Source organism: Elaeis guineensis, chromosome 10 (assembly GCF_000442705.2).
Source record: "Elaeis guineensis isolate ETL-2024a chromosome 10, EG11, whole genome shotgun sequence".
Classification (NCBI taxonomy): domain Eukaryota; kingdom Viridiplantae; phylum Streptophyta; class Magnoliopsida; order Arecales; family Arecaceae; genus Elaeis; species Elaeis guineensis.
The window spans coordinates 17,848,618-17,869,847 of record NC_026002.2 but is presented as its reverse complement, the minus strand read 5'-3'; the positions used below and the strand labels follow the sequence as shown (position 1 = coordinate 17,869,847).

At 40.2% G+C, this 21,230-nt stretch overlaps 3 protein-coding genes across 4 annotated transcripts; all 3 read right to left on the bottom strand.

The window, feature by feature from the left end:
- Positions 1-465: 465 nt before the first annotated feature.
- Positions 466-2,214, bottom strand: LOC105053294 (UPF0496 protein At3g19330). The gene is given in 2 exon segments (XM_073244365.1): positions 466-955; positions 958-2,214. Coding segments are annotated over 2 exon segments (1,224 nt in total). The 5' UTR covers positions 1,970-2,214; the 3' UTR covers positions 466-743.
- Positions 2,215-3,599: 1,385 nt separating this feature from the next.
- On the bottom strand, positions 3,600-6,016 carry LOC105052906 (chitinase-like protein 1). Its single transcript, XM_010933890.4, is given in 4 exon segments — positions 3,600-4,290; positions 4,403-4,556; positions 5,501-5,792; positions 5,795-6,016. Coding segments are annotated over 4 exon segments (912 nt in total). The 5' UTR covers positions 5,855-6,016; the 3' UTR covers positions 3,600-3,884.
- Positions 6,017-8,525: 2,509 nt separating this feature from the next.
- LOC105052908 (chaperone protein dnaJ 10) lies at positions 8,526-19,788 on the bottom strand. 2 transcript variants are annotated; one of them, XM_010933892.4, is made up of 10 exons: positions 19,430-19,788; positions 17,673-17,732; positions 16,042-16,124; positions 15,680-15,839; positions 14,782-14,911; positions 10,180-10,338; positions 9,761-9,939; positions 9,595-9,675; positions 9,351-9,509; positions 8,526-9,092 (listed from the first exon to the last, which is right to left on the bottom strand). In XM_010933892.4, exons 1-10 carry the CDS (start codon positions 19,514-19,516, stop codon positions 8,997-8,999), a joined length of 1,194 nt encoding a protein of 397 aa, XP_010932194.1. In that variant the 5' UTR covers positions 19,517-19,788; the 3' UTR covers positions 8,526-8,996. The 2 variants fall into 2 exon arrangements, with proteins under 2 accessions (XP_010932194.1, XP_010932193.2); XM_010933891.4 differs by having other exon boundaries at positions 9,072-9,218; positions 19,430-19,779.
- Between the last annotated feature and the right edge of the window lie 1,442 nt (positions 19,789-21,230).

Sequence of the window (21,230 nt, the reverse complement as noted above, 5' to 3'; positions counted from 1 at the left end):
GTCCCCTAGTGGAATCAGAACCCTTTTATGATTCTATCTTGTAATTATTAAAGTTCAATTCCGCAGATGTTTGGCTTGAATAGATCAACAGTGCATCTTTCTTCTTTTCGTGCTCTGTTTTTTTGTTACCATGTTGAATCTTTGATGCAGCTTTATACTATTGGTTTCCTTTGAAACAAAGATAAAATATATCATTGGCAAATCATCAAGAAAATGAAATATGATTTAAGCACCCAAATAGTTTTGTCCTGCAGCACTAGATAATCGAATAAAATGCACAGGCTGGCTAAGCATATTTGTTGATCTAGACAAATATTCTATCAAAAACTTCCGATAACTGCCAAAGTTGTGATGGTTATACACTTATCCCCACAGTTCAGCAACGAGTCCTAGTATATACTTAGCTACTTGCAAGCTTGATTTAGAAAGATCTACAGTATGATTGAGAACACAAGCAACTCAATATGATCAAGAAGAATGTAAAATATGATGTTTTCTGTTTTTTCGTTCTTTTTAGCAGCTGCAACATCCCTTTCCAATCTCGCTACATAAAAAAGATCTTATGGAAGAATGAACTCGTGACTCTAGAGTCACATCAACTGTTAATATATAATTAGCACATAATGAAGCATTATATCAAGCAGCCTAGCTTCAAAAAGAACCTTACGTTACGTGAAAAATGGAGAGGAACCCATCAGTATAATGTTACTCAAGAATTGGTGAATGCCGCTGAGAGGCTGCAGTCATGAGTCGGTAGCTACGCTGGTAGATCTATGCTGATGCTGGTGGATCTGCTGGAGGAGCAGGGACCGTGCACGGTTGACGGCGGCGAAGAAGAGGCAGATGTGCTCGTCGAGGTCCCGGAGCTGGTGGAGGAAGGTCGGGTGGTTCTTGCGGAGCTGCCGCACTACCTCCTCGATGGGGTGGCGCTGCCCCCGCCCCCTCTCCAGCCCCACCGCACCAGCTTCTTATCGCTCTCCACCGTCTCGTGGAGCCGCGCCACCAGCCTCTCGATCGTATCCAAATCATTGTTGAGCACGTAGGTCCCCCTCGCCGCCGCGTCCAGCTGCGCCATGTTCTCCCTCGCCCGCCGCCTCGGGCCCGCGAGCAGGTCCCCCGTCGGCAGGCACATGGCAGCCGCCGCCACCATCGCCGCCAGCGCATGGGTGGCGAGCGCCAGCCCAGCCACGGCGGCCCCCGTGGCCGCGCCGATCAGGCAGGCGGCCGCGCCGCGGGTGCCGCGGCGCAGCAGGCGGTGGCGGCGGCGGGCCTTGCGGAGGCGGGACTCGAGCTGCTGCCGGAGCTCGGAGAAGCATCGGCGCATGCCGTGGAAGCCAGCGGAGGGGGCGGGGAAGGGGTTGTCGAGGCTGTCGAATTCGAGGAAGGTGTCGAAGGCCAGGTCGCACTGGGCCGGGGTGAGGGGGCCGGGGTGAGAGAGGGAGGTGGAGGTGGAAGGGAGGAGATCAAAGAGGTTGGTGATGGGGGCGTAGACTTTGCGGGCACGATCGACGGCGCGGTGGAGGGAGAGGCAGAGAGCGGAGGTGGTCTCGCTGCTGTCGAAGTAGTGGGAGACGAGGCGGGTGAGGTGGGTGGGCGGGGCGGCGCCGAGGGCCTCCCGGATCGAGGCGCGGTCCGGCTGGAGGACCCGCCCGACCAATCGGGCCGGGGACGACTCCGCGGTTTCCGGCCCGTCGAGTGGGTGGATTTTGGCCCAGATTTCGTTGTAGGAGTTGGTTTGCATCGCGAGGGTGTACTCGCGGCTGAGGTTGATGGTGGCGCTGGAGGAGGTGGTTGGCGTGTCGGTGGTGCTCGAAGTCGGGCTCTGGTGCTGCCTTCGCCGCCGGTCATTCCGTCCGGCGGCCTCGTCGTCGGTCTCCGTCTCGGTTGGTGAGGAGTTGAGCACCGGGGAGGATTGGGGAGAGGGGTGGGTTTGAAATGTGGAAAGAGGAATGCTCTGCTTTTGCTTCATTTAGTGACGAAAAGGTGTTGAAAGGATGTGGAATTACCTGCTGGTGTTGGTGGTAGTTGCGGGGATGGTGATGTTGGGGACCCTCGGGCTGGTCTCCACTGAAGTGGTATTTGGATGGGCAGAGGTGGTGGTGGGAAGTACAGCCACTTAGCCGAGATGAAATATGGTAGTGGAAGGTAAAGGATACCGTCGTGGTATTCGCTCTTGCTGATACTAGAAATAGTAGGGCTGGCAATTGTCAAAATAGGACAAGCAGGTTGTTAAGGTGTTGAATCTGATTGGCAGATTTTCTAATCTAAGTATATAAATTTGGTCGACTATGTACCCAATTTGGCTAGTAATATTGGATCAGTTTTGGATTTTTGATAGTCAGGGACTGGAAAGGAAAGGGAGGGTCCGCCATAAGCCATCTCTTTCTTTACATGGGAAAAGAAAGAGGAGCGTTTTTGAATCGTAGCCTGCAAGGAACAAGTGAGAGTGCAGGACAAAGAGGGCATCGGATTAGGATTCAAAGTATCTTTTATAGTCTGATTTATCAGTGGAAAATTAGTAAAATATTAACATAATAAGTAGGATGGCAATATTTAACCGTTCAACTCATTTAATTTGATTCAAATCATTACAAATCAACTTAAATTATATATTTAATAAAATAAATAAATTCAGATTTTTGATCTACTTAATAAATAGATCAGATTCAGATTAATAAAAATTTTTATTTATTTTATATCTGCTCCAATTTGTGTCTAGTCCGATCTGATCCAATTATCACCACAATTGTAAGTGTGCCAATGACGCCAACATGGACCTTTCTTTGGATTCCCTTCATGAGAATACATGTACCTGGTTTGGTTATTGCGTTCAGTCCCATATGCTTGCTTGGTTGCCAAGCAATTCCAATTGAAACGCAGAAATGTTGAGAGACTCGTCAGACGATAGAAAGCAAATGAAAATACAACTCAGGCAACAAAAGCTACGGTTTGGGCTACCCAATCTTGGCTCATTGTGTGAAAATACATTCAAACTTTACCCAAGCTCAAGCCAAGAATGACTACAAATGTTGAGTAAGAATGACTATAAATGTTGCATATTTAAGTTTAAACATTTATTTACTGAAAGAGCTGGAAGCCTGGAACAACATACCGTCATGCAATACCGCCGCTACTGTTGCTCAGAAAGCACATAGTGTTTTTGACTCATTTGTGAACCCAGCTTGAAATGAAATGAGGCTTGAGCTTGGTGTTTCCTCTTTGACAAGCACAATGACAAAGGCAATATTTGAGTAGCATCATTACTAGAGCGGGAAAATGTAACAAAGCTTACATCAACCTTCAAGAGGCCAAGCAGGGGCCAGGAAATCAGTATGCTAGAATCCCGACTCCCACGTCAGAGCCAGTTTAGAGAGACATTCAGCACCCTGATTGACCTCTCTAAGAAACAAGCCTGTCATTTAGCAGCACTGGAGCTATTCATGAACAGCTTGGCTTGTTTGTAGGCTTAGAAACAAGTGGATCAAGGACTGGCCACTTCATGATGTATAATTAAACTAAAATGCAATCCCACTGCATCTCCCCTGAAATGCAGTTTGACATTGCCATCCATGAAAGAATAATAAGCATGAATCATAGAATTCACAAAACAAAAAAAAAAATAGAATATTCACCAAAAGTTTGTTTCGCAAACACAGTATAACATGAGCAACAACCGCCTCATAGGCATCATCTACAAAACATTGTAGTATAAACAGTAGTTCACCTCCTACAGAGAACAGTTCCATCCTTCAAATACTACTCGAACCACAACAGTACAGTTTCACATTAACACAAACTTACAATGGAGCAGTAGAACGACGACCATTTATTCGTGGCATCCTCTATGAGGATCCAATTGAGATGGCCAGCTTCTTCCTTTGCAGTTAAGAAGAAGCAGATTTGCCAGATGGGTTGAGAGCCTTTTGTTCAGCACAGTCAAGATTATCTCCAGAGAACTCACGCCCGATCCCCATCAGGTCCAGGTAATATTGGTAGTGGGATATGATGTTGTTCATGGAATCAATGAAGCCCTGTCCGCAGACAAGATCTGCATACAGAATGTTCATGGTCATCCCGAAGCCAGGTAGCCTCTTCTCCAAGGTATCATTCTTCGAGGGCTTCCAGTTGCCCACAAACACATCATGGGCTGAAGGCTGCTTCTTCTTCATCGGGGTCATCCACCTCCACATGGCAGCTTGGAAAGCCAGGGTAGCATTCTGCTCTAAGTATTCTGGATGATTCAACAGATCAACCTTGAGTCCCTCCCCAAGAACTCCATAATTGTAGTTCCTGAAAGTCATGAAAGTCATCCATCAAAGTAGAAGGCAAAGTTACATGAAACTTATTATTACGGGTCGCATTCTTAGAGCTCGTGATAGCTGGAAAGATGATATTTGCATACCAGTACACAGGAAGAGCACCACGACCATAGTACTCAGCACCTGGGGTGCAAGGGTACTTGTAGTCATCTGCACAATAGGACTGGCTTGGGCTCATTTCATGGTTATAGCAAAGTCCCCATGCAAGAGGGCCACCAGTGGCAACACCATACCCACCTGCAAAAGACAAATCAGGAACAAATGGTAATTGCGGCACTGATAGTGGAAACCATCAAAAATTCCTTCAGCATGCATACATCATGAAATAAATTCATGTACACTTTGATAGAAATTTTCTTAAGAAGTTCATTAAACTAATGGGGAACATCTTGCAAAGAAATTTGGTTATAAACATAAGAAAAAGTAGCATCATATTTAGGAGATGCTATGCCGCAGGACTCCAAGAGGCACTGATAATTCCAATGTTGGCATGGTATCTCAAGAGTAATTTCAGTAAACTTGTGGAATCATTAGATCTGGTCAAATTTCTTCATCACATGGCTGGATATATATATAATCATCAGAACCCTGCATCAAGTTCGATAACCTACCAGCACAACACTTTTGGTCATCAGATTCGTTTTATTCAGACCCCAATTTCTATCATGAATCTTTGACAAAGATGAACACCTGTTTTGATAGATATGAAGAAGGAAACTGCCTAATAAAAACACATATCATGCTAATCCACCACAAAATTTTAATGCAGATCCAAATTGCACCAAAAAATGCAAAGAAATGCAAATCCTGTCCTTGAATTTCTCTATATTCTCTTGGAAATTTTAGCTCCATGTAGTACCATTTCCCCCAAATAATCCTTGTCTTTTAAACGCGGCAGCAATTCTCAACAACAATCATTTATTAAAACCTTTCCATAAATATAGGGATGCATGTCTGGATCTAAATCTATACCCCTCCCCAAAGTCCACTCCAATCCATTCCCCTTCCCTTTGTAAGAAAACAGAAATTAGGTTTCCTAAAAGGAGAAAGGGAAACCAACGAATCAGATCCATCCATCCCAAGCCATCAGCCTCCGAATTAAACTTCTCAAAGAACAATTTACCACAAAGAATAGAAACAATAGGTCAGGTGCATTGCGTTCATCGGAAGAGAAATCTTACAGGAGGTCTTGCTGCCGACATGGCCGAAGAAGGCGGCGACCTCCTTCATCCCCATCTGCTTGCCGCCGGTGGTGCCGAAGCCGAGGGGCTCGTACACGGCGGCCGCCGTGATGAAGGATTGGTAGTCCCAGAACCCGACCGCGTGGGCCACGGGCGCATTCCTCTTGCTGAATAGATTCTCGAACTGGTACACTTGGAAGTAGTCGGTGATCGTCTCGTTGCAGCAGTATTTACTCCCACTGCACTCCCACCCCTTATCGCACACCTTCTCCTTATCCTTTTTCTTCCCTCCCCCACGCTCGCCACCGCCAGCAGCACCACCATCGCTACGGCCACCACCGACAACCTCCCCATCCCTGCCGACGACCCTCTTCTACCCGTTCGACAAAATGCCTGAGAGAAAAATAAAGAAAGAGAGGCACAAGGGAATGTAGATCTTTCAAGAGAAGTCAACCACGGAGAGGAGAAGTTGTTGATGCGAGGAGAGAGAGTGGGGTGGGGGGGAGGTGAAATAGAAGGAGGATACCCTTGGCTGGAGTCGGTGGCGAGGGGGGTGCTTTGGCAGCTGCCGTCGTTGTTTGGTGGCAAGAGTTTTCTCGAAGAGAAACGCTTGCTCAAGAAAAAGGCTACAAGGTGACAAAGTTGTGGTGAGAGAGACTTGAAACGTTACACATCAGCTTTTGTTACTTTGTTGTGAGGTATCTTTGTTACATCATGCGTAGCTTTGTGTGTTATTTTTTGTGTAGATTAGAAGGCAAAGCCAAGGGAGAGGTTCTTTCCCACTTTCCTTTTTTTTTTTTTTTTTTTTTTTTTTACATGACTAAATATTTCTTATGTTTATGCCCCAAAAAAATTCACTGAGGTCCTAATACAATGGTCCCACAGGAGTTCTTGAATCTCCTCGACACATGTAAGCTTGGAAGGGTTTGGTTGCTTAAATGCTGAGGACAGGCTGGAGACAGCAGCTTCTGACCCACCATCCTTCCCCGGGTCGTTTTATTTTTCTTAATCATAAATAATATTTTCTTTTTTTAATTGGTCAGGATTTTAAACTTGGAGGTGATAAGGAATTATATTTCATTTTTTTTTTCCTTCTGGTACCACAGCTGCAGACCAGTTTGATTGTAAAAGACCAATGTTATAAATCACACAGCTTCGAAAATTCATATTGTAAAACATATTTCATCAAGTTATTGAAAACTAATAATATACAAGGAAAATCTTTTTATTATCTAAGTTGCTTTGATATAAAGTATCATCATCAACTCCCCTTTACTACTACTGCTGCTATTATTAATATTATTGAGCAAGAGTTAATGAGAGAAGGTCTTTTGCATGGGTTGGCGCTCTCTCATTCTCATATGGTGGGGACGTCCCAACCTACCATATTCTCTCTTGTCCGCTCAGAATCGCGGATTTGCTTTCTCCACACCAAGATGAGCGGTGGAAATCAATTTGATCAGGGGTTGATGGGCCTAACGTGTGCAGTGTCGGCAGGGTTGTCATGCCATCGCCCCTCTCGAACACCGACACTAATCGTTCCTTTATGGCTGTTTGTAAAGTCTGTCAGCTTATAATACTTCATGGTAAACTATAATAATTGAACAGTCCAATTGACGTTACTCTGTTGTTTTGCAATTTTTTTAATTTAAAAGATTTCATAATCACGAAAACATGTGTGCGCGTGCGCGCATAATGGAAAAAGTAACAGCAACTATACAATATTATTTGGCATTACAACGGTGTATTGTAATATAAATAATAGCTATTATTTTATTTTATTCTACAAAACAAAATTTTTATTTGCTTCGAAAATATCAACTTCCAATCTAAAGAAGAAAAAAATAGTTTTTTTATCAAATGAATAGTACTGTTGCTCTTCCATTATTGCATATTATTTTTCACTGAAATACCATTATAGTAAATAAATATTTAAATACGAAGGAAAGTTGAGTGGTCCCTTTGAGAGGAGCAACAGCCAAAACAACCAGTATGACCATCAAACCACTATAATGCCATTATAGTAACCTCAATATGAACCCTGCTCTCCATGTACATGGAGGTTGATTTAAGGAGTTGGATTTGGTTCATTCCTACATGTTTCACAGCTACAGCTTTATTTTTTTTTCTCACTCTAATTGCGAAATTGCATGCCACAGAACGTTGGATCAGGCCCCTGGGGGTGGCTATGGGGATAGCCCTTCCAAAAGACGGGGTAAAAAATAAAAGAAAAAGAAACGCATAATTTTGTAGCTTTTTGTGCATTCCATCAACTAATCACTCTTGAATCAGTCACACGCGTCCCATGTGTAATGCAGGCGTTGAAGCAATCATTTTTTTTTTTCTTTCCACTTCAGCCAATAGGCTTATGTACTACTTAGAATTTCTTAAAACACCATCTGCGATTTGTACTTAATTTAAAGGCCACTGCCGTCCAACACGACACGTATACTCATTTAATGGCTCTAATCTTACACACCACTTGAAACTTAACCCAAAACTTGTGCATCTGATGCATTATGCCCATTCCATGGAAGCATTCAGTTCCAAGCATTCATCCGTTATATCATTTACTTGAATTCATCAAACCCCATTTGATGAAGCCACTATCAACAATCGAACAGTTACAATTTATCATACTCATCTCCCAAACTCTGATTTCCATTATATCACATATATTGCACCTACCATCCACCAATCACTGGTTGCTTCACATCCATCCACCATGCACGCCTTTATTTTAAATTAGTCACAAGAATCACGTATGCTGAGCTATAGCATGTACAAGTACTCATCCACCGCAATACAGCATCAGCTGATACTCTTAGTACCAAATATATCAGCATGCTGAGGCATTATGAAAACTTTAGGCATGCCTGCTAACAGATCTGCACTTCCTGCACAGTAATTGACAGCAATACAAGACGACAAACATTTCTGAAGGACCAGTGACAAAATGCAGTAACCGACCATCATCATTTTTGCGAATCAATCTTGCGCAAAGGGAAAAAAATAACGAAGAAAGTAACAGAAACATGACTCAAGTTTGGTAAAGCTTCTTAAACAAGCAAGACTTATGCAATCATGCAACATTTCTTGCACAAAATAACAAGAAATGCTAAATCATGAACCAGAAATGATCCAATTATATACACAGAGTGACCTCTTCCTTCTATTATAAAAAAAGGGGAAGCCACACAAAGAACTCTCTGATGTACAATGATAGTCTCGGTGTTGCTGACCTAGCATGACATGGGATGCAGAACAAAACCGACCCATATAAAAAGCACAGCAGGAGGGTTGCACACTGAACGGACCCATGCCCAACTTCTGTTGTATAAATAATGCACAATGATGACAACAATATAGGAGCAAGGGCAACCAGACTCCTTATACAAGGCAAAGCACCCAATGAATGAGCTTTTTCTGATGCCAGAAATGATATAATACAAGACGATCACAATCATGTCTGGTCTACTTCTCCACTGCCTGCTGATCAAGGATGCCTTTGTGCACCAGGAGGTGCAGTAGGCATTGGGAAGTTATAGGTGTACTGAGCACCAGCAAACTGCGGGGCCTCCACGTATGGGCTCTAGCAAATAAAGAGAATTCTTTTTCAATCATCTACTCATTAATTTTCTTTTCTTTGGCATGGGAAGATAAAAAAATGCAGAAAAAAATGCAGAGAACCAAGGCTCCCGCTCGATGATGGCCCAAACTGTAGATATAGAAAGAAAACGTAGGCCAACTAAATTGTCAAGATTTCAATCAACTACCGAACATCTCGAGGAGGACCAGTTCTTTTGCACATATTGAAATGATAATGGATGGGAATGGCAACAAATGCTACCTGGGGAGCAGGTGGAGTTGTGTATGGCGGCTGCTCCATTGGAGCTTTTGGTGATGTATCAGAACTACCATCATTGGATCCGTCATTTCCACTTAACTGGTTTGGTACTCCACTTGTCAGTGATGCTTCGCTCTCACTTGCATTGGCAGACTTAACCCTCTATACAATGGAATGTACACATAATTAATTATATAATAGGAAATAAGTAACCAAGTAATTTATGGTATGAAATCATGAAAGATACCTGAAATACTTTTCCAAGAGTTTTCAACCCTTTGGCTCGAGCTCGGAGTTCCTCTCTCTTGACACTGTTGTCTTGGAGAACCTGATATAAGTTTATCACCATAAATTCAACCCAAAAGGTTAAGGTGAAAAAAGATAAGATCTTAGAAAGAAAGGAGAAGGCAGACCATCTGACAGACTCGGGATAGGGTAGCTTCAATATCAGCAACATTTAGCTTCCACAAGGAATCTACCATTAACTTTTTGTGAGTCTGCATATAGTCCTCAAGTTCTTCCTCTGTAAAATTGCCCTCAGCACTTAGTTGTTTCTTCAGGTCCTCTTGCAGCTGCATTAGAGCAATGGCACCTGCAAATCCAAAAAATCAATCACTGCTTTCAAAATCTGTCATATATTACATGTTCAATCAGCACCCTGGAGAGCATAAATACATGCTCTAAACACACGAATGCACAAATACCAAGGGCTCGCTAAATGCAAGCAGACAGAAGAAGAATCATAAAGGCTGAGAATTAAGTAAAATGTGCATTTGTAAGGATGCAGGCATGATATGTGCCCTCCAGCTGATGAGCCAATTTAGCCGTTCACCTGTCGCAGCTGTTACTTGGGACTTGATAAAGTGGCCTTTGTTCCTGAACCATTCAGCAATAAATGGCACGCCCAAATATATAGCTTTTTTTCCAAGCTCTTTTGCTGCCTGTCTTGCATATATGTAGCCAATGGTATTTAACATATCCACTCCATAAGCTGTAGCAATCATTAGATGGAATGAATTAGAAAGTTATCACCGAAGGAAATTATCTGGAGCAAACATTTCAAATGCAAATCTAGAGAAGGTAGGCACATAATATGGGAGAAAAATTCAAGCGTGGACCACTAAGATGCCCATATTTTCAAGCACCTGCACATATAGAGATGGTCAAATAATAGAGGTCTGGCAAAGAGTTCTTTGCCATGGACAAATATCTAGAAGGGATACTAGATGGTGTCATAAGACCATGAGAAGCTGCTGAGCAATCTACTACCTCAGCTTCCAGGCAGATTGCATTTAGGTGACCAGGTGATACACCACACAGGTAATACAATTCATACATGTCTCATTGAGTTATCCTTTATATCCACCTCTGGAGACTCCTGAGACAACATACTCTAACTGACATGTAGCACCGGTGTATGCTGGGCCAAATGTGCCAAATGAAAGAAGAAGCATTAAGTTTCCTTATAAGTTAGCGTGCGGAGTCTTTTTTCAATCTAGTTCCCTGATTTTAATGGCTATGCTCATTTACTTTCCTAATCCATCTAAATTTAAGAAATTTCTCAGAACATACTAAAATCAGGATCCAGGCATGTGTTTGTGCTCATGGCTTATGCCCCTAAAAAAAGGAGGATGATATGCATTTATAGCTGCATGCTAGAGAAAAGATAAGAATTTAATAATATCAAAATCACTAATTTTCTGTAATTTTTAGGAATACTTTAAGACCTGCATGTTTGTTTATGCTCATGTCAGGCAATTACTTTTAAAAAATAAAAACAAGGATTTTAAGAGTTCACTTTATATACATATAATAAAGAGGGGGGGGGGGGGGTGAGAGAGAGATGATCTATTATTTGTAAACTGCTTACATGCCAAAAATCATGTGATTTAGAGATTCCTAACCTATGCACCAAGTGGTCCAAAAGAAAATATATATTTCATGTTATTTAAACTGTCCCTTTTTTGACCACCTGATGTATAAACTAGGGGTCGCCAAAACACATGATTTTTTATATGTAAACAATTTACAAGTAGTGGATCACATCTAATAGCTCGGATCATCAATGTGGGACCCCATCATCCAATCTCTCTCTCTCTATAATATATATATATATATGCTTATGTGACTGTTCTACTTTGATTTCCTATCCATCTCCTTCTAACCCATATTAATGCAATTAGAGATCTGAATAGCTATATATACATCCATAAGATGACAGAAAATGGGGTACAAAGACAAGCCTCTTCTTTTCCATGATTCAGGCATTCAGCAAATTCAAGATTTGCAAATCAATAGGGCTTGGCAATATTTTCTGAGTTTTGAAATCAAGTTAGAGTTATTTTTTTGTTAAGCCAAGTTTCCACTTTGGGCACTTGCGATAGAGATGCTTAGAAAATTCCATTTCACTAGAGCACTGCCCAGCTAGAACACGATAGGACTACACCATAACTAGAAGTACGATGATACTATAAATGGAGAAACAGAGATTTTCAACAGCCAACTTGAAACTGTTTGGAACAATAAGTTCTTATTCAATATGGCTTACAGAGCAAGATATGGGAGGTTACTTCCTACAGCATAGAAACTGAAATAGATGCCAAAATGGAAGTCAAAAAAAGTAACAAATTGTTTAGAGTTCATTCACGTGTAACAAGTTGATGGTTGAAGAAGAATGGCACTGTAACTGGCAATCCTTGCTTCTGTAATCCCGCATGACACTAAAAGAACTCAATAGATAAAAGATAAAACTATGAGAAAGTAGCCCACTCTAAATTCCAGGATGCAATGAACATAGAACAATTAGTATTGCATCCTTGCCATGACAGAAATGAAATTATTTTGGATCAAACTATACAGTTGCCTTTGATATGTGATAGATGTGAAGATAGTTCCAGCAAAAAAGATTTTGGTGGGGTGGGGGGGGTGGGGTGGGGTGGGTGGGCGGTAAGTGGGAGCAGCCATACAATGAGAAACCAAATTTCAGATAGCCCAATGACAAATCATTGGGAGAATTTGTTGGTTCTGGTAATGCTACATTTAGACACCCCCTAATTGGCCTTCTCCATTGGCTTGCACCTTTACCCAGACATCTCACCTAAACACTAGCTTAATTTTGTCACAAACTTAGTCACACTTACATTTTAGAAAACCTAAATATGTCAATAAATACAAGCTGAATCCCAACAAGGTCAACTAATGCAAAAATAGATCTGTCCAAATCAAAGTAGGTCAAACCTAACTGACCCAGCAAAACTTGAACCAGATCGAGCAACCCTAACTACATTCACAAACATAATATATCGATCTAATATAAACTAGGTCTAGTGCATCCAAATTTGGTTCCACAAATAAAAACTAAGTCAACCAAATCCTGAGTCTAACTAACAGTAACAAGGTTTGACAAACACAAAATTAGCCCACCTTACCACTCCTACAGGACAGCACAATATTCCATCCACCACCATTTACCTAACTCAACATGCACTCAGTAAGATTCCATATTCGTGTGCATTCCTACATTGTCAGACACCATAACAAGTTGACAATCTTGACCTTCTTATTAATTATTATCAACTCATGCGACTATTGGAGTTCCTGAACACATTGATATATGATACCACGCTTCAGATTGGGTCTTCAAAATAATCCCATAGATCACATCCCACTATCTGATAACACGAGGTAACAGAGCATCCCACCAGTTGCTCATGTCATCAGTCGAACATCCAGTGGACAGAATAATCTTAAAAGACATCATGCTAGTGGAGCATGGCGAAGGATAAGGAAGCTAATATAAAACAAGCAAGAGTCCACATGGGAATGTTAGAACTTAAGGAGCAAGAGAGCCAAAACAAGTGTTGTATGACCCAAAAAAGGGAAATCAAACCAAGAATATCAACCAAGCAGATCAAAGAGGAGAATTCAAAAACAGCAATAAGCTTATGTTGAATCAAGCAACATATCAACATATCAAACAATTAAAGCACCAGATTCTGCCAGAAACCAATTGCCAGAGTTTAATGTAGAATCTCCTTATGCTTGCAGAACAACTCTATTTTACATATGTCATGAAAGATCTGTAGTGATTGGGCAGTGGTCAATGATCAAGATTTTATTGCAGCCTTACTATAGCATCTGGAAGAGGAAAACAGACATATAGATCTCAACACAAGTAATACATTAAGCAGTGGTGATTATGAAAATGTTTGCCTATCTTTCATATTTCTAAAGTTGTTAGACAGACCTAGCTACATAGCAAAGCTCTGATACCATAAAATCATTGGGCAAGAGTTAAGAGTTGTCAAAGGTCCAAGAACTATTGAGCCAAATGCAAAGAACATACATACATGTATAAATGGACATGGCCCTCTCACAAGCAGTATGTGAATTTAAAACAACATGTATAAAGGAATATATACACATAGCCACAACATACAACAATCTCTAACAGAAATAAGTAGGGGGACTCCTGTGAGTCGCCTCATCAGATAAGGTGGCTAGAGGGATATAGCTTTCAGCAGCTGAATGTTCTATAGGCCATCCCAAATAGTTGGAATAACTGAAATTCTTTTGTTTGGTGTTGGATGGGGTTGTCCAGTTGTTATCCTTTTCTGGACTCTTAGATGTGCATGGAATCTTAGCGCAACACAAATTTGCATTCATTAATTCCTTAACCCTATGATGAGGGGATCCTCCAAAGGCTCAACTAGCACATTACCCATGAAGACTCCATCAAAGTCACCATCCACCAAATTAAGCAACCCTTTCATCCTTCTAAAGATGCCTACAAAAATCAAACTCTCCTCTAACAAGGTGGAGATCATAATGGTGGTGCAGCACAGGAGAGTACTGGTATTTCAGAATCAAGCTGGGTTGGCAAACCAAATGAATATGGTGTCTAGTGGAATGGAATCTGGGGCTGATAGCTGGTCCAAAGGATTCATGAGATGAAAAGTCCTCCTAAGAATAATAGATGATGAGAAAAGGCCAACGAAAAAGCAGTGTGGAAGTGTATTTAAAGAATGTCATGGCTGCGGATTAGATGCACTTAAATAACCTGAGTTGGATCACATGGACTCAATTCATGGAAAGAAGGGAGTCATAAATTGTGGTCTTTCTGAAGAAAAGTAATTAGAGACAAATGAGATGGGTTTAGTAAACAAATCTAATGGCTCCAAAGTCAAAACAGCTCTAGGTAGAGATGAAATCGGTGCTGTCATATAGTACCTTTAAATGACACAAGGCCTCTTGCCTACTATAATCAGGATACGTCGCAATTGGATTCAAGGTGTCATAATAATCTAATGTGTTTCTGGAAAAATACAATGATTCTGTTCCCACATTCTTTGTGGTTACAAAATACATGATAAATTGAATTTTGAGATTTTTTTTTTTAAGAGAAAACAGATAAGCCAACAATATATATTATTACCTGCATTAGAAAGTCTCACCACCTCACCCTTAGCATGATTAATAAATTCATCTTTGTGTCCTTGAACATAAAGGTTAAGTCGGTCTTTCAGTATCTGTGCAAGTTTCTCCTCTCTTTCCTTTTGAACAACCTGCAAAATATCATTAGCAAATTTTATAAGGTAAATATAACTGAATGTAGAATCTTATTTTGATTATCAAACAACTAATTAAAAAAGCAGAATTATATGAACTTTAGGATAGCGGATACAAAAATGAATAAGTAGAAACGAAATTAAGATCTAAAGAAATGGATAAAAAAAAATGTCAGGACAACATCTTAAACTTCCATAGAAGATTGCAAAAATGAACCCAAAGCCAGCAATCAAGTTTGATTCATAACTAGATGGAGGTAAACACAGAAGTGCTAGAGTGTTAATATATGTAACTCAATATTCATTAAGAGTTGCATGTAAAAACCCCAAGTTATTTCATGTAAAATATATATACATGTATATACAAACCCCAAGTTAAATATGAAGCCTTGTCCCCAATAAATCCTATTATGGTCTCCTCTTTTACCACATTTCTGAACTTCCATATTTCCATATCTGAACTTCTTTACCCACTTCATTACATTATCACTTCTTATGGTTGGTCATAACTATCTTATTCCACAAATCTTCACACTAGACAACAAAATAAATGACCTACACCTTTTTTTAATGGTAGTAATTATCACTAGAAATATCCAGGAGGCTCCTAATACATATGGTACAATATTTCATGGAAGGATTCCACCTCCATCTGTTTGCTAAATCTTCTAGAAGCCCATTGATGAAAGTGAGAAACAAAAACAAAAAGAATTATAGACTAACTAAAGGATTATGCAACAAAAGATCACTAGTTGGAAACAATACCCTCATCTTCTCTTGTAACTTTTTGGCATCAACCTGTTCTCCTTCAGTGAGAATATCAAGTGAAGCCATTGATGCCATGGCAAGTTGACCAATGTAGTCCTCAAAAAGTTCACTACCAAACAGCATAGCAAAGATTGCAGCAGGATCGATAATTTGTTCTCTGAAATGTCAGCAAAAAATGAAATATTAGCTCATTGTATTCCCATGTTTATTTAAACATTATAAAAATATGAAGGATTAAAAGTGGTGAACCCTTTGTCCTTTGGAATCGCATGTGAGCTAAAAAAAGAGCATTTCATTTCCCCAAATGTTCATTTTTTCCCCTTTTATTAAATGTTACATGCTTAAAGTAGAGAACATACGTTGAAATGCCTGATTTTCCATAAGTGTCATACGCTTGGCGCTGTGCTGGATCACTGAGCACCTGGTAAGCCTCCCCTAAAACCTGAATCACAATAGCACTGAGAGTGAGTAGCGAATATGTTAAATGATAAACTGATGGCTAAAACTAAAAGTTCCCAATAGTCAAATTTAGTACAGCAGCATCAAGCAAGTTCACTGCAAAATTTAAAGATAATTACTAAAAGCTTTTAACAAACAAGTTGTATGATAAGAAAATAGTGTCCCAGTGCACGGGACTCCTGCCATTGGGGGTCTGATTAGATGTACACAGCCTTACCCCCATAAGCGGAGATGTTGTTTCATGTTTTGGACCAATAAAACCCAGGTCACAATGGAGCAACCTCAAGTTGCACCAAGACTTGCCCTTTAACCACGTTCTATGTTGTTTATATTAAAACTTCTTCTTTTATATTCTTTATATTTCCTTTTGAGGAAGAAATGGCTTATGTTTTTTCCATTCTTTCTTCTTTTCTAGAACCTTTGTGTCTTCTTTCAGAAGTTAACCACAGGTTGAATTTCCTTTTTTATAAAAAAAAAAAAATCCTCCTCTATATATATTATTGTAGCATAAAAGAGACAATATCGCTTGCTGAAGAATTTAAAATATTATCCTAATTACCTATAAAATGTCTACAGGTGAGAGGAAAAGAATTTTAAGAATTTATCAAGCAATGACATAGGTAAGGAACATATCACTGCAATCATCAGTCAGAGAAACACCAAGTGAGCCAAACAGCTACTCCACTATATTGCTCAGGCATGATACACAATGATCATCAGGTAAGTTTTATAAGGGGCATGTTGGATGCTTTGAATCATGAGTTGAAAGGGATCCCTATTGATGAGTTAGAAGGGATGGAAAGACGAGATTGCATGAGGCAAAAAAAAAAAATGAGAGAGGAAGTTTTAAATCAAGTAATACCAAGACATTAAGGATATTATCATCTTTTTAAAAGGTAAGTTGCAGAATGCCAGTATTTCCAGGATTGTGGAATCTAATGGTCTCCTTTGATTTGCTTGTTCTTCCCTGCCCCCCTCCGCAGATTTCTGCTTCCACCAATGTGAATTGTCATCCAACAGGCCCAGCTTTTACGTCATTGTGGAGAAAGTGAGAATGGGAAGTTAGAGAAGAAAATTCAGAGAGACAAATAGATAATAAGGAATCAGAATTTTCTCGGCGAGATCTAAAAGTTTCTCCTACAGAAGCTACAGATTTTGAAAGAAACTAAATAGCAAAGTAGTTAAAGATAATCATATCACAACCAGACTACAATTTTCTTAGTTTAACAAACCAAGAAAATGCTCCATATTCTTTTCTTCTACTTTCTTCAGCTGATTTACTTTTCTTTTCTTTCATTATATTGGCAACCAAAGTGAGTCTAAAGGAATACTATAAAAAGCACACATGGCTAAGAGGAGCAAAGTTGATGAACAAGAACTTTATCCACTGTCTCGACCCTCAACTAACTAACAATAGCTTAATAGCCAAGTGGACGAATATTGCTGAACACCAGAAAACATAGCCTGACCATTCCAGAAGCTGAAGTGATATATCATATAAATATTAGACTAAGGAAAATACAGGACTTACCTGAAAATTTTGTGCTGCAAGGGGATCATTTGGGTTTTTATCTGGATGGACCTGCCTAGCCTATAAGTAGCAAACAGAAAGCATATAATACAAAGTTAGTAATGTCTAGCTTGAATAATATATTCAGCTGCAAGAACAAAAGCATTCTAAATACATACAATAGGAAAAGTAAACATGAGCGCTATACATACAAAAAACAGCAAACAACAAGGTTTCAGAGGGAGCCATCTAGATGCCTGCTGGCAGCGACCAAGAGCCTAGGTTTGTGCTATATGGACACCTGGCCACCTAGGGGCTGCCTTTGGCTGGACGGGTGCCATATTCGTTGACTTATTAAACGGGTGGATTTTTTAACTAATCTGGTCTTCAAGTAAAATGCTATTTCATGAGAGAATGAAATTGAGTCCATCTTATAACATGTTCCATAAGGCGTTAGATATTAATTCATGCTTGAACATGTTATGTTTCTAGGAAGCTTTAAATACTTCAAATTACTTTCAGAAAAATTATTGAGTAATCTAAATTGGAGTCTTTTCCATTGTATATCAGACCACACAACACAGACACCAGATTATCAGCCTATCTGTGCATTTCAATCATATACTTGCAAGCAAACACACCTTGCATGCATATATAATACACTATTGCCATTTTTTTAATACTTCAGCCAAATTCAAATTTTTGTAATGACCCTCTCCTGATTTACTTACGATCATTATGTCCATCAAATGTTGAGCATTATTCTAAATAGGATAGAGTCCAAAGTTGGAGTCTCCTAATTAAGCTGAAGAGAAAAAATGGATATACAGATTAAAAATCAATCACATCTGGTAACTGAATTTTTTAAAAAGGTTGCGAGTGAAGTTATAGCATATGACTCTGACTTCCACTTCAAGGACAAATTTAAGCAACTTCATGCACAAGATTTATCAAAGTTGAGAAATAGAATGCCAAAAATTAAGCAAGAAGAAATGCTGATATGGCCACCATTGCAATAATTAGGTTTACATAATTGAATGGAGTTCAAATTAAGCACAGTCACTCTGAATCTCTGGGAATAATTTCGACACTAGGTATATCATAGCAGAGCCACGATCGGCGTAACTTGAATGATACCCATGAAATTCTTTATATTTAATGGAACAGATGAATTTTTATCTATGTCACTATCTAGTTCCCAAATAACCAGGACAGAGTGGAAGGTACAAAGTGGAGTTAAAGGAGATCTGGCTCCAAAGCCTATCATCATCAGATCTGGCTCGCCAACCATAGCCTCTCGGCGACTTTTTGCTTCGCGAAGATAAAATCGATGGTCATCACATGAAAAGAAATCGACAAACATCCTTGTTCCAATGCTTTTCTTAAGTCAAACCTCAACACTAATTGTGGAGCATCCGACCGCGATTAAATGTAAACATTGATCCAAAGAGAAAGACAATGACAAAGGGAAAGCCCTCCAAGATCAAAAACGCCGGTTTTGCCCCAGGCGAAGAGAAATTGGAATACCCACAATGTTCCCAACTGCTATACCTAGCCAACAGATAGGGACCAAGGAACGCAAACCAAAAAAACAATTGTTTATAGTAACAACAGGAGGATGAGAGAGAAGCAACAGCCACACTAATCTCTCTTCTGGATCCATAGACAACCCAAAAAAAAAAAAAAAACTAAACTCGGAAACAGTATCGATGAGAAGCAGCACCGGAATCGGAAGACTGAAATGCCCTAATCCAATCGCATGGGAAACAAGAAATTACCTTGACGTAGTAGGCCTTCTTGATCTCTGCCTCCGTGGCCGTAGGGCTGATGCCCAGCACGTCGTAGTACTCCGTCTCCTTCACCATCTCCTCCGCCTCCTCCTCCTCCCCTTTCTCTACTTCTCACTCGCAAAAGAGATCCGATCGAGCCCAATAGCGAGAGAGATGACAAAAGGCAGCAACAAAGTAGATCGGATTCGACCCGAGACGCTATTCCCTTGGGGTGGACGAAGGAGAATTCTCTTTCTTCTTTTCCTTACCCTCGGAAAAGGGAAAGCGAGAGCTCAGTTGCCTTGGTCTCCAGCTTCTTTTCGAAGGGAGACAAGGACGACACACGCGATAGAGGAGGGGCAGGCGGCGGAGAGATAGAGATAGCAAGACAGAGAGGAGAGAGAGAAGTGATCTGAATTGATTCCTCCTAAAAAAAAGCGCGTCTGATATCATTAAGAGAGAGAAGAGGAAGAGGATTTGAATTTTTTTATTTTTTATTCCTGGTAGCTGACCTCAGAGGCTCTGACGCGCACCTCCCGGGGAAATTATTGCCTACACTGCTGGCATCAGCGTGGCTGATACGCAGCCAATCAAAACCGTCGTTCTCTGTAACCATGCATTGAGATACGTGTTTGATGAAAGGAGCGTATAAAATCAGCGTGGTTATTGCCTGCTTTACGGTCTCGTGGTGGTCGCGGTGTAGGTAATAATTTCACCCCGCGTGGCTTTCGTGTCTGCGTGCGTGGTTCTGGGCGGCCTTCGTGACTTCGTCTGCCTTCCCCCACTTTTGCACGTTGTTTCTCCCCCAGTCTTTTGATCTCATTCTTTCCGTCCGTGGAGTTGGTATCAACTACCCTCGTATTCCTTGTGTATGCTCATTTCCGCGCGTTCCTTCGTATGACATCAACTTGAATAGAAGGCGGTTACTAAAAAATAGAAGGCGGTTTTTGAGTTCTGACCACGGTGATTAACAATAATATTTTTCAATTAATAAAAAAATAACACCACGCCAAGGCTCAAGGGGTTCCTTAAGTTGTTATTTATAAACAAATTAGTCAATAACTGATATTTTTAACTAATACTCATGGACTATTTCCTTATATTTTTTTTATCTTATTCGTGATTGAGTCAAGAGACTGGTAGTTTTAAAAATCGGTTTTGATGGTGTTGTTTCTGCTATTCTCTGTCTAACAAATATAAAAATATTTTAATAATCTTCTATTCCTTATTTTTTAACATATAAATTTTTGCATCCATCCACTGTTTGCTGGTGTCAGACTTTCAAGTCGGTCTCGAATCCTACGTGGTGGCATCATTCGATGTCGATGGACTTTATGGCCTTGGGCCTACTAATAAGTATGTCCATATCATACCCCTCTTTTTTTCAAAAAAAAATAATGCACAGGATTCATTCAAATATAATATGAATACAATCAGAAAGACCACGAAGTGATATACAAATATTAGTAACAAACAATCTTGCTACCGGATTGTACATACAAGCTTATATTTTGGAGTCGCAAACCAACTTGTCTACATTATTTCAAAGGACTGCATGATTGTAAGCTAGGTTCGAATGCGTTAGCCTTGAAGTTATACTAGAAGATGAGGATCATCCACATAAACCAATAGATGGTAGAACTGATCCATCATTTCACCTCCATGTGAAAAATATTGAGTGCATTGTTGACCAAATGTAACCATTATTTACCATATACGATCAGCTTAAAGAGAACAAAGTTTCAAATCCTCATCACATGCTCATCGCAAGGATCTTATTAAAAAAAAAAGGAAAAAAATCCATATAATC